Consider the following 14,374-nt stretch of genomic DNA (forward strand, 5'->3'; position numbering starts at 1 on the left):
GCCAAGAAAGCCGCCAAGCAGCAAAGAAGGCTCAGCATCGACCACACGCCCTCTGCAGAACTAGCTTTCTCCTGAGGCAGGCCTCTGAGGTCTGGTGATGGGCAAGTGCTCAAGTCAGGTTTTCCTACCTGAACAATTGGTGTGTTTTCCAACCTCTTTGAGACGCCATCTGGCAGCTGCTCTGTCCTTCATAGGATTAGGATGTTTAAAGGTATTCAGATATTGGTAAATCTCATAGAAGATTCTCAACTCAAAACTCCTGGTTCCTTGCGAGTTGCTATCTAGTTCTTTCTTCAGTGAATGTCAGATCTGGCCTGAAGGGTCCAAGGAAGGACAGTCCTTGTTCATCAAGTCCACAGAACCTTCCACTCAAGAACAGTGAGGGCCTGCTAGCCTTTGATACAGATGCTGAAAGAGGCCTCCAACTATGTCCCCACAGGCAATTGGATGTTCCTCCTCTTAGAAGATGTTGCTGTAGCACTTCTCCTACCTGAGACCCAACCTCCCTCTCCATAAGCTTTGTCTGACTTGGCATCCTGTTAAATGCCGTTAAACACTCTTAAAAATACATTGCAGGAGTGGATTTCTACAGATTAATTAGATGCTTCAGTTGTTGTCATGATGCTTAATATATAGATTAAATTATCTCTTTGTAAACCAAATAGCAGATGACAAGGAATATGTTTATAGGATATATATTAATAGTTTCAAACCTTGTAACTAATTTACTTTAAGATATCTGAACACATCTCTGATTTTTTTTTTTTTTTTTTTTTTGGTTTTTTTGAGACAGGGTTTCTCTGTGTAGCTTTGCGCCTTTCCTGGAACTCACTTGGTAGCCCAGGCTGGCCTCGAACTCACAGAGATCCTCCTGGCTCTGCCTCCCAAGTGCTGGGATTAAAGGCGTGCGCCACCACCGCCCGGCTACACACATCTCTGATTTTAGAAATAAAAGTTTCCCAAGGACTTGAACAGATTCAAATCCCTCCTTTTGTTTCCTGGAGACAAATTCTTAACTCTGCTGAAGGCTACTCACCTCGAAGCCAGTGTCTAATAGAAGCACCCAGAAGCAAGAGGCCATGTCCACTGTTCTCTGTATTTCACAGTGGACTTACCAACTCTGCTGCTTGTGTCTGGAGATAGAAATGATCTTTTAACCAGTGATTAAACTAACGACATTTCAGAAACCCTGCAAAAGCTTTGCCTGTTCAGTATTTTCTCAACCAAAGCTTGGCTGTGGTGTTTTAGAAAGTGCTGAAGATGAGTGAATCCTCACTGTATTGCTAGGTAAAAATAAGAATGGAAGACTAAGTGTGCCAAGCTTCAGAAGTAGAGACCGACCATTTTGCTTCAATCCCATAGTAGTCCAGTCCAGCAGGTAGCACTCGCTTCCTCTAACTGATGAAGGCCCCAAGTCCCAGGCATCCAGTTAAGTCAGGCTTGCCTGTGAAGCACCTGCACTTTCTAGTTTGCTTTGAGGCACACTCAGCAGCTTAGAACCGAGTTCTACTCAAGGCTTCAATCTGACTTTATTGTTTATATTATTGTTTTACAGAAAGGTCTCCAACTTTTATGCAGCATTGATAAAAGAATTATACAATTGAACAGTACTTCTATACCTTGGATAAACTATTAATTAAATTTACTGTTACTCAGTGGTTTTCCTACGTAAAATACAAAATTAATTTTCCTCACAAGGTGACCTTATGAACTTTCTTTCATTGCCTATAACTATTTTTTAAGTGATCTAGACTCAGTAGGAAGCACACAAAGCAATTGTCCCAATGTCCCTTAAAATCTGCTTGTTTGTTTTTTCTCTCTCTCTTTCTTCTTTCTTTCATCCTTTTTCTTCCTTTCTTTCTTTGCTGTTTTTTTCTAAACTTAGATGAAATCTTGGATTATTCTATATATTTATCTTTTGTTTACAGAAAGAAAAATAATTTTAATTTAATTATAGTAATTCTCCTTTCCATTTCTTCTGAAAATTTTATTCCAAAATTTTAAAAATTAATATCTTAACAGTATTGTTTTTTCTGGTCATAGAATACAGAATATTCTTCTACTTATTTAAGCTCTTAAAAAAACTTAATTCTGTTACTTTTTTGAGGTTTTATTTGAGAGTATAATATAATCACACTTCTCCTTCCCTTTCCTCCCCTCAACCCTCCCATGTACCCCTTTCATTTGCTCTCTTTCAAATTCATGGCCTCTTTTTAAAACATTAACTGTCGTTTTTACATACACACACTGTAATATGTATGAACATATATTACTAGTCTGTGTAATGTTACTTGTATGTTTTCAGGGCTGACCATTTAGTATTAGAAAATTACTGATGTGTTTTTCCATGGGAAACACTATTTCTCCCTCTATCGAAGTTCCTTAGTTGCCTGTAGTTCTTTCTGTAGAGCTGAGGCCTCATGGCCTTCTGTCCACTTTGGGTTGTCTACTGTTGCCTTTGTTTAGCTCACAGTTAGGAAGCTATGCTGATGAGATTGTATGGGTGTAGCTTCCAACACTACTAGGAGACACAATCCCAGTTAGTTCTCTGATTCTGTGGCTCTGTTTTTTTTAAAATAAAAATAAATCTTTTTATTTAAAAAGAGGTAATTGGTATATTAATATTTCAAAGTGTCCAGTCCATGTTGGAGCTGAAGAACAAGAACTGTGTGTCTGCTAATTCTTTTTTTTTTTATTTTATAATTAGTTTAATTTTACATATCAGTCACCAATTCCCTTGTCCTTCCTTCTCTCACTCCACTCCCACCATCCCCCCGGTCCACCCCCCCATTTCCATCTCCTCCAAGGCAAGGACTCCCCTGGGGATTCAGCTCAGCTTGGTAGATTCATTTGAGGCAGGTCTAGTCCCCTCCTCCCTACACTAAGGCTGAGCAAAGTGTCCCAGCATAGGTCCTAGGTTCCAAAAAACCAGCTCATTCACTAAGGACAGGTCCTGGTCCTATTGACTGGGGGCCTCCTAAATAGTTCAAGCTAATCGACTGTCTCACTTATCCAGAGGGCCTGATCCAGTTCCATGAGGTTCCTCAGCTATTGGTTCATAGTTCATGTGTTTCCACTAGTTTGGCTATATGCCTTTTCCAATCATAGTCTCAATATCTCTTGCTCATATAATCCCTCCTCTCTCTCGACGGTTGGACTCCTGGAGCTCCATCTGGGGCTTGGCCATGGATCTCTGCATCTGTTTCCATCATTCACTGGATGAGAGTTCTATCACAACAGGGTGTTCGACCATCTGATCAGAGTAGGTCAGTTTTTGACCATTGCCAGTAGTCTATTGTGGAGGTATCTTTGTGGATTTTTGGGGACCTCTCTAGCACTTTGCTTCTTCCTATTCCCATGGGGTCTTCATTTATCATGGTCTTTCTTTCCTTGTTCTCCCTCTCTATTCTTGATGCAGCTGGGATCTCCTGCTCCCCTAAGCCCTCTTTCCCCCAACCCTTGCCCTTTATTAACCCCGTCACATCCAGTTTGCTCATGTAGATCTCATCCATTTCTCTGTTGTTGGGCGAATCCTGTGTTTTTCTTAGGGTCCTCTTTACTAGGTAGCCTCCCTGGACTTGCGAGAAGCAATCTAGTCATCCTTTGCTTTACATCTAGTATCTACCTATGAGTGAGTACATACCATGTTTGTCTTTCTGAGTCTGGGTTACCTCACTCAGGATGATTTTTTCTAGTTCCATCCATTTGCCTGCAAACCTCATGATATCATTGTTTTTCTCTTCTGAGCAGCACTCCATTGTGTATATGTACCACATTTTATTTATCCATTCTTCAGTTGAAGGGCATCTAGGTTGTTTCCAGGTTCTGGCTATTACAAACAATGCTGATATGAACATAGCTGAGCATGTGCCCTTGTGGTATGATTGAGCATTCCTTAGGTATATTCCCAAGAGTGGTATAGTTGGGTCTTGGGGGAGATTGATTCCCGATTTTCTAAGAAAGCACCAAATTGATTTCCAAAGTGGCTGTACAAGTTTGCATTCCCACCAACAGTGTAGGAGTGTTCCCCTTGCTCCACATCCTCTCCAGCATAAGCTGTCTTCAGTGTTTTTGATCTTAGCTATTCTGACAGGTTTAAGGTGGTATCTCAGAGTTATTTTGATTTGCATTTCCCTGATGATTAGTAATGTTGAGCAATTCCTTAAATGTCTTTCAGCCATTTGAGCTTCCTCTGTTGAGAATTCTCTGTTTAGCTCATTTCTTAATTGGACTTTTGGGCATTTTGATGACTAATTTCTTGAGTTCTTTATATATTCTGGATATCAGCCCTCTGTCAGATGTGGGGTTGGTGAAGATCTTTTCCAATTCTGTAGGCTGTCACTTTGTCTTGTTGACCATGTCCTCTGCTCTACAAAAGCTTCTCAGTTTCAGGAGGTCCCATTTATTAATTGTTTCTCTCAGTGTCTGTGCTACTGGTGTTATATTTAGAAAGTGATCTCTGGTGCCAATGCATTCAAGAGTGCTTCCTACTTTCTCTTCTATTAGGTTCAGAGTTACTGGATTTATGTTGAGGTCTTTGATCCACTTGGAGTTAAGTTTTCTTACAGTCTTCCTGCCTTCTCCTCTACAATGTTCCTTGAGTATTAGATGCTGGAGTTGTTTTTTAAGTGTATTCCATTGGGCCTCGATTCCACAGATCTGAGTTTTGGTTGGTTGTTGTTTTCTGTAGTAGTCTCCATCTGTTGCAGAAATGTTTCCTTGATGAAAGGTGTAAACTACATTTATTAGTGGGTATAGGGCAAATGTTTATGGCTTGTTGTTATGAATTATGGTGATTTAGTAAAGTGGTGACTGTAGGTCATTTTCCTTTTTGGAAGCTTACATGGGGCCTTCTGAGACTATGAAAGCTAGTCCTCAGGGAGAAGACATTCAGTCAGTTCCAGCTTGGGTACTTCTGAGCCTTGTGTCTGAAACAAGTGCTGTCTTTAAGCAATAGGGACCATCCACCTCTTGGTGACAACCATGACAAGAGCCTGCAATGTTTTGAGGCTCTTTTGGACAATCAATCCTGACCAATACCTCAGAATAGGGCTTCTTATGCTTGGTGTTGGGATTTTGTGAGTTGGTCTTTGGCTCTTGGAAAGAGTATTGCCAGTAGAGATGGAAAATTTTTATTTAAACTACATGTGAATATTTATACACCAACTTATGCATATTATACTTTTAGTAGATCATTAACAGTATGATTCCAAATGACTTTTTCAGACATCTTTACTGTTACTTTTCCCTTCTCTTTTTTCTGTATTTATCCACACCCTCCTCCTTAATAAAAGTCCCCCTTTCCCATTTCCCTAGTCAGGTCACTTGTACCCTGTTATTCCCCTCTCTATTGCTTCTACAACCAACTACCCTGACAATGATCTCTTTGTTCTTAACTTTCTTGGTTTGTAGTATTCATGAATCACTGGGTTTTTTTTTTTTTTTTTTTTTTTTTTTCTCTGCATTTTGAGAAGTCCTCAGTTGCACTTATTTCAATATAGCCTCCTCTCTATTTCCTCCCTCCTCCTGAAATGTCAGTGTCACATGTGGGTTATGTACCATGTGCTCTACCTCTGCTGTGCTTTTCTCCATATATTTTCCAGGGTTTATAATTTTATGCTTTCCTCAGGATGTTTTCCCCTAACCCATCTTGTAGCACACCTCTTTTTTGTTTATCCTACTTTGAAACTTAGCTGTTGGGGTCTTCTTTCAAAAGAAGCTTTGTTTATTTCATTTGAACCCTTGGAGATAGTTACCGACAGTTGTGAGCCATTGGATGTGGGTGCTGGGAACTGAACTCCAAACCTCTGGAAGAATAGCAAGCCTTTTTAACCACTGATCCATCTTCCCAGGCCCCCTCTCAGCTTCTCAATACTAATTACTGTAATATTTAGTTGCAGAATTTTAGTTTGCTTCCTTTCTTAAGACTGTTAGTTCTCTTCATCGAATTTTTAGCCCTACCTATTATGTGTCCTAGACCATACAAAACAAGTTTATGTTTAATGATGTCAGGCATGCTTTTGAATGTCCTGAAAGATAAGAATATTTGCCGGGCGGCGGTGGCGCAGCTTTATCCAGCATCGGAGGCAGAGGCAGCGGATCTCTGTGAGTTCGAGCAGCTGGCTACCAAGTGAGTTCCAGAAAGCGCAAGTACAAGAGAAACCTGTCTCAAAAACTAAAATATTCTATCTATCTATCATCTATCTATCTATCTATCTATCTATCTATTAGTTACCTATCTATCTATATTTTTATTATATATATAGGGATAGATAAAGACACAGATTTTTATATCTATGTATCTATACATAATAGATACAGATATTTGTAAAAAAAAAATAGGCAAGAAAAGAAAGTGCAATAGGGGAAATTGTGACACACTGAATTCATCTGGCCCTTCATATAACGTTTGCTGATCTGTGCTGTAGGAGATTTTTTTTTTTTTTTTAACCGATCTATTTCAGGAGTCTTTGTCATAATGCCTTTTCTATTCCCATGCCTGGTTGGTTTTAATGTGTGATTTAGGATTAGCAAAAGGCTATGTTGATGATCATTTTCTCTAGGGAATAATGAATTTGTTTTCAACAGGCAAAGGCACTAGCAATGTTGAATCATTGTCACTGAGTGAGATGACCCAAAAATGGATTTTGTTCCCTCTGGTAGCTTCCTTTTTTTTTCTGGCTCACCTCCAGAGTTAGACCTTCCAAGCCTCAAACCAAAGCCTGACAATGTAGGAAGCATCCTTCTCAGGGTGCCTTCCTCACAGTCTGCCTGCTCAACCTGTTCATTTTCACCTGCTGCACAACCAGGGTTCTCAGCCGTGGTTGGAACTGCAAAGCTATTCTGGAAGAGAAATAACCCAAATGTCATAGTCAGAGGTAGAGACTCCCATTATTTCCTGGGATTTATCTCCGTGGTTCTTAATTGGCTTGTTAATAATAACAGTAATAGTAAAGAGAACCATGAATACTGAGCCCTCATATATGCCTAGATTTCTGTATGTTTTCCTCAGCTGTTTTGTTTCTAGGCTGGAAAGTTAGGTCACATCATTTTGCTCTTACCATCAGATAGACAACTATTCCCTTGTATTTGCTTTTTCTATGAATAATGAACTGTGCATTTTCTACATTTTTTTCACTTTGGGTTTTTTTATATTTTCATTTCAGATAGCCTCCTTATTTCCCATGTATGTTGTGGGATACATTGAGCCAAGCAAATTTCAGAAGATCATTTATATCAACATGGTAACATTTTTAATATTTATAAGTCTAATATTAAGATATCTCAGTTTGTAAAGCATAACTAATTTTGTTTCACGTGGTACTTCTTTTAGTATTTCATGTATTTGATATTGACGATATCCAGAGAGAAAGCTTGAAATGCTCATGTCAGGCTCTATGTTGTGCCGTGCTTTTTTTTTTTTTTAAACTGGCAACCATACCATAGATGGACTGTCCTCTATAAAGCTTTTATGTTTTTAAAGATGTGTTTACTTTTGTTCTACATATGTGAATGTTTGGGCATGCATGTATATACCCTGCATGTATGCAGTGCCCACAGAGTAGAGAAGAGGTCTTCAGATCTCCAGGAACTGTAGTTACAGGTGGTTGTAAGATGCCATGTGGGGACTGGGAACTGAACCTGGGTCCTCTATAAGGGCAGCCAGTGCTCTAAGCTGCCCAGCCATCTCTCCAGCCCTTTAGTCTTTATTTTTACATTTTAATATTGCCATTAATTTTTTTAAGTGCCTTTTACATCAGGGATTTTTAACACTGTGAAAATGTGAAAATTTGCAACTGGAATTTTATACTGTTGTACTTTCTTAGTTTCCAAATGCATCTTCCTTTAAATCATAAAATGATAATAAATCTTTATAAGTTATAAAAATCATAAAATGATGCAACAAAACATTAGTGAAAACATATTTATCATTGTCTTATTATGTCACTCCATTATTTAAACTATAGAAACCAAAGTAGCACACAAAATTTTAAATTCTGGTATAAGTAATTTATGATCTTGAATTTTAATACTTACAGCAGTAACTTGAAATACTATTTTTATTTAGACAAACCCATTAATACTATAATCAATGGCTTATATGATATGATCAATTTATATGGTCTACTTGTGTGACAATGTCATAATGAAGTATGTTATGTATAGTGAATATACACTAATAAAAATGCTAAAGATATAATTGTCTAACCTGTCTCCGAAGTATGAGTACATGTATTGACTATGAATCATTTTTGTTTCCTTATCTCAGGGTTCTGTTATCCTATGTTTCATTTTGATGTTTGGGAATCCAATGTACTTAAGTTCTTATTATTCCTCATCTTTGTTAGTGACGTGGGTAAGTTGCAGAAAGTCAAGCATAGGTTTTGAGGGAAAGGGGGACGTGAATAGCTGTGTTTTTATGAAGTAGAAAGGATGTAGGAAGCAAAGATGTTAAAATTCAAGGGCAATCCACAAATATTAAATCAGTGCAGTGCACCCAGGATAGACAATTTTTGATTTACTATTTCTGGTATCACATTATAGGAAAATGTGAGGGAACAGAGAATAGTCTCAATTCTGGCTTGTGCATATTAGAATTGTGACTAAAAGTAATAAAATGGATTTTTTGAGTCATCATTGTAAATATAAGAAATAAAATATGATGATTTGTTGTCAAAACTGTCTCAAACCAGCCTAAGTCCATCTATAAATATAATAATACCAAACCATTGCTGATAGTCCCTTAGTCTGGCTCTTCCTGCCCAAAACTCACCTAGTGTATCACCCCTACCTACCCAAACTGGAGTAGAAAATTACTAATGGCCAATCTTGCCTGTAAGAATCTGTGCCTGAGAGACATTAAAATAAACAGGATGTGACGGTAGAGATGAACCCACTCAATTTTTGTTGAGAAAAACACAAATATAAGCAATAGAGGAAATACAAGGCCTAGATGGTGTGTAAGATTGGACTCTCCTGGTTACTTGATAATGCAGAAACAGGAAAGTTCGTGTGTTCAGCATTATAAAAACTGATTGTGTGCACAGTGCAGTTGTCTTTCTTAGCATGGTACTAGACTTTCTCAGTATTATCCACATTCTACCTTCTTTCCATAGGAATTACCATGTAGAGCACGTACCACATAACTCACTGAGGTAGAAATGTCATTCAAAAGGCAACATCTTATCACACAAAGCAACTTCTTATAGCTTCAAGGAAGTTTATCTTGTCCACAATTTGGAAAGCCAATAATTAAGGCAGAAATTGCAGATGTAGTTGAGATAGGAGGGAATGATTGTTTAATTATTAATTGTAAAATAAATGTTAATGTTTTCTTTCTTTTTTTTTTTTTTTTGGTTACATGTCTTCTAGGCAATAATGCAAAAGAAGAATAAAATTCAAAGATTGGGATCTTCTGAACTCCACTTTTGGGTAAGAATTAATGTTTTTAACAGTTTCTTTCAATCTGTCTTTTTATTTCTTAAATTGAATGAAGAAGTAGATTTCATTAAATAACGAAAAAACAAATGTCATGATCTTCTAGGTTCTTTTTGAGGCATTCCTGTGCCATATGGTGAAAATGGAGAAAGATTTGTCTACCAAGTAGTTGACAACATGACACTTTTAATATGCTGTTGGGCCTGCCTAGAGTCAGCTGGGTAGCTGGGTAGAGGTGTGTGGATTGAAGAGACAACGAAGAAGACAGAAAAGAGTCAAGAGTTCTGCTGGTAAATGCCAGACAGCAATGGCAGACAGCCCCGAGTTTATTTCACTGCCAGCTTATAATACAGTTTTGAAGGACAGAGGTAGAACAATGCACAACACAGGCATTCAACCACTGTCTATCCTGCCTTGTACCAGGGAACAGGCAGTTTCATTTTCTATCTCAATGTACCTCTGGAAGGCATCAGCAGCTTGCATCTAGCTAGATAGTATGTTCCCTCTTATGGGCTAATCAGGACTTTCTCACAGCCCTTCAAGGAGACACTGTGGGCTAATCAGAACTTTCTCACAGCTTTGGAGCAAACAAGTTTGAACTCTATTGACTCAGAATAGACTTCAGATTCAAACTGGTAAACTGAGTCAGTTGTGGTTTCCACAGTTCCTCCTTTTTTATTTATTTAAAGACTTCCCTGAGTCTCTCAGATGACCGTGCCTGTCTTAGGTGTTTCCTTATCACACTCCAATCTTTCCTGTCATGGGAGCATGACTTCCATCATTCACATTCTGTCTTAGGTTGAAAAGAGGCAAAGAAAACTTACCTGTCTTTGGCTACCTGCCTCTGGTGTCAAGTCAGAGGAATGTGTGGAGCTTTATTCCATGGAGTTCCAATCCCAATCTCTGCAATGAGTTCAAAATCAGCTTGAGAATCATAAGCAAACAGATTGTGCCTACTAAGACACATGCTCCAATAGCTACAACACTACTCAAGAGTGAAGTAAATGATGATCATGATGGGATAGCCCTTTTAACTTGTTCTTCAACTGTTTTAACTGCATCAAAATCCAATTTAGCCTTTCTCATTTCTAATATATCTTGATGTAATTTAGCCAAATCTAAGGATTCATTAGAATCATGCAAAATTCCTTTAAGATGTTCCTTAACCCTTTCCCACCCAATAGCACTTCCATTATACATAGAAGATGTAACACAAATCCATTCATAATTAGCATGGCATTTCAAATGCACTCTAGCTTTCAGGCTTTGGAACTCATCTCCCAAAAATTGTACCATATCATATAAAGCATTCAATTTATGTTCCACTTTTACAGCAATATCTTCTTGAATCTCTAATGTTATAGAAACATTCATAGACAATTCAATTAACAAACCCTGCTGTCTGAATGGATTGAGACAAAGTCACTGAAGCCACCATAGTCGTAGCACAAGAGCTACAATTCTTGCTATAACTAATCCAGCAACACGTTTCTGCATGTTTAAAGTTTTCTTAATTTCTTCAATTACTTGTAGCACTTTATCATCAAATCATGGATCATTCATAGAATGGCAATATAACAAAAGAAGGTTGTTTTAACAGTATTACGTGAATGCGATTATCCATTTTGGAAATAAAATTGGTCAAAATACAATTAAGACATGATACTTTAAACACAGAACCATTCATAGAAATATTTGCTTTACCAACTAAAAAAACACAGGGCATTTAACACAAGCTAAAACAGTTCCTTTGAAAGGACAAACAGAGTTCAAATGACTGGAATGTCCTGCAACTATTCCCATGGCAGCAGCAAGTTTCCAAACATAAGTGTGGAGATCCAGTACTGGAATACCAAATTCCAGCTGACATTCCTTGGTCTCAAGATTCTGCTGTAGACACAGGATAAGAGTCACTATAATCTTCCTGATTTCCAGACCAGTCAAGAATATACTGCTATATCCCTGTGATGTTGTACCTTAAAGGAACAATGCCAGTACATCATCTCCAAAACAAAGTTCTGTTAGACTCTCGCAGTTATTTTGTACATGGAGGAAATCGTTGAAGGGGTGAAGTAATATTTGTCCAATTACCTTGAGGAAGCAATATCTTTGTATGACTGGTACATTGTTTATCATGTCCCAGTACTCGTTTTGGAAACACTCCAAGACATCCCTCCAAAGTAGTATTTTTTACAAAACATATAGGGATCCCTTTACCATATCCAATGTAAGAAAAGTTGCGAGTAATGTGGAACTCTTGGGTGACAGGTTGATCTAAAAGCCTGGTATCATTAACTGCAACCATAATTTCTTTTCCTTCCCAAGTTGCAGGATGTAAAATTGGTGGATCAGGAAGACAGGCCCAATAGGTCTCACTCTGGCATCTCTGAATGGTCATCAGCAACATCAGGATCAGCATCTCTCTGCTCCATACACACCACACCAATCTTTCAGGCAACCAACAAGCTTCATTTTATTCCTGTGAAAAAACACAAACATGTCCTCATCCCCATATCAATACAGGATCGGGGCCCTTCCATAAACCATTACATGGATTTTTCCATTTAACTAGAGCAAATTTAGTTGTGGTTCCTTCATGACAAAATCAATCAGCTGCAGATTTTCCAGCAGCATCCTCATTTAAAAAATTTAAAACAAATAAGGCATGATTTAAAGCATTGTGTGGTGACTGGGGGTACAACTCCCCCTCCTTTAATTTTTTAAGATGTATTTTGAGGCTGCTGTGAGCCCTCTCCACAATACCTTGTCCTTGAGGATTATAAGGAATGCCTGTTTTATGTTCAATTTGCCATTGAAAACAAAATTGATAAAAAGCTTTACTAACATATCCAGTTCCATTATCAGTTTTAATAACTTTTGGTATTCCTATATAGGAGAAACACTTCAGGCAATGAGCAATTACATGCTTAGTAGCCTCACCAGTTTGAGCAGTAGCCATTAAAAATCCTGAACAAGTATCTATAGTTACATGCACGTATTTCAATTTTCCAAATTCTATGTGAGTGACATCCATTTGCCATAAATGATTAGGAAGAAGGATTTATTCTAAAATGAGGTACAGTTAAATATTGAGGACATATAGCACATTTCTTAACAATTTGGAGAGCAGTTTCTCTTGTTAAACCAAATTGTTTTCTTAAGCTTTTACTATTTTGATGATGTAAAGCATGTGATCGATGAGCAAGTTCAACTTGAGATAAAGTGATTAACTGAGTAAATTTATCAGCTAAAGTATTACCTTCAGCCAATGAACCAGGAAGATTTGAATGTGCTCTTATATGTTCCACAAAATATGGCAATTTTCCTAAATGAATGGCATCATGAATTTGTTAAATAACTTTCTTATTTGCTCATTAATAGTTTTAATATAAGAAACAGTTTCTATAACTTGAAGAGCTCTATAAATATATTGACTATCTGTATATAAATTAAATGAATTATCTTTCAGAATTTGAAAGATCATTGTGACAGCTCTTAATTCAACCACTTGAGCTGAGGCAGGAGTAGTTTGAACTATATATCCTTTACCATTAATCATATAAGCTGCTTTCCCATTAGATGAACCATCAGTAAAAAACAAAGCAGCATCTTTTACTGGAATATGTTTTACTACTTTGGGAAAAATAAAGGAATGTATCTGAGCAAACTAATAATTGATCAGCAGAATAATGATTATCAATTTGACCCAGAAATTGAGCAAAAGCAATTGTCCAAGAATCAGTATTTTGAAATAACCAGTCAATCTGTTGTTGAGTGAATGTCACACCAATAGTTTTTTGCTCTTTGCCAAAATACCTTGTGGATTCAACTCGACTCTTTTGTATTAGACATGCTACAGCTTCATAATATGGATATAATACCTTAACAGGTGAAATGGGAAGATTAAACCATAAAAGAGGACCATCTTGCCATAATACTGCTATAGGAGTAAGTCTAGTGGGCAGGATATATGCTTGCCAAGGTTGATCATATAATGTATCTGCTGATATTGAATAGCATTCTCAACCTGTGCAAGAACCTGTCTTCCTTCTTTAGTTAACTCTCGAGGTGAATTAGTATCACTATCTTCATTTAAAATATTATATAAAGGCTCTAAATCACCAGTAGGTAATTTTAAATAAGATCATAACCATTGAATGTCTCCTAATAACTTTTGAAAATCATTCAATGTTTTTAACTCATCTTTTCTTATTTCTAGTTTCTGAGGTTTTAATTCCTTAGGATATTATATATCCTAAATACTGAAAAGGTGGCTCTTTTTGAACCTTTTCAGGGGCTATAATTAATACTGCTTGAGCCAAATCTTGTTGTATTTGGCCATAGGTAGCAAATAAATTCCCTCATCATTATAAGCAAGTAAAACATCATCCATGTAATAGATAATATAAAGTTGTGGAAACTGAGCCCTAACTTGTTGTATAGCTTGAGCTACAAACTTTTGACATAATGTTGGGCTATTAGCCATTCCTTGAGGCAAAACCTTCTAATGAAATCTTTTCACTGGTTTCTTAAGATTCACAGAGGGAATACTAAAAGTGAATCTTTGACAACCCTGAGGAGCCAAAGGAATAGTATAAAAACAATCTTTTGAATCCAAAATAATTTTATATGTATTACTAGTTATTGCTATAGGGGAGGGCAATCCAGGTTACAAAGTACCCATCAATTGCATAGTTTCATTCACTTTTCTAAGATCTTGTAATAATCTCCATTTGCCTGATTTCTTCCTTCCTTCCTTCCTTTCTTTTCTTTTCTTTTTTTTTCACAAAAATAGGAGAATTCCAAGGAGAATTAGAAGGCTCTATATGGCCATTGTCTAGCTCTTCCTGTACTAACTGCTGGGCTGCTATTATCTTTTCTTCTGTTAGGGGCCATTGATCCACCCATACAAGCTCATCAGATTTCCAAATTACAG

At 37.3% G+C, this 14,374-nt stretch overlaps 1 protein-coding gene across 1 annotated transcript in view; it reads left to right on the forward strand.

The window, feature by feature from the left end:
* Dpy19l2 (dpy-19 like 2) overlaps window positions 1–14,374 on the forward strand; it is a 96,865-nt gene that overhangs the window by 28,346 nt on the left and 54,145 nt on the right. Inside the window, exons 10-12 of the mRNA XM_028872566.2 lie at window positions 7,167–7,244; window positions 8,270–8,356; window positions 9,373–9,432. Coding sequence (XP_028728399.1) covers window positions 7,167–7,244; window positions 8,270–8,356; window positions 9,373–9,432 — 225 coding nt within the window. The remainder of the gene's footprint in view (window positions 1–7,166; window positions 7,245–8,269; window positions 8,357–9,372; window positions 9,433–14,374) is intronic.

The sequence above is a fragment of the Peromyscus leucopus genome, chromosome 7 (assembly GCF_004664715.2).
Source record: "Peromyscus leucopus breed LL Stock chromosome 7, UCI_PerLeu_2.1, whole genome shotgun sequence".
NCBI lineage: Eukaryota > Metazoa > Chordata > Mammalia > Rodentia > Cricetidae > Peromyscus > Peromyscus leucopus.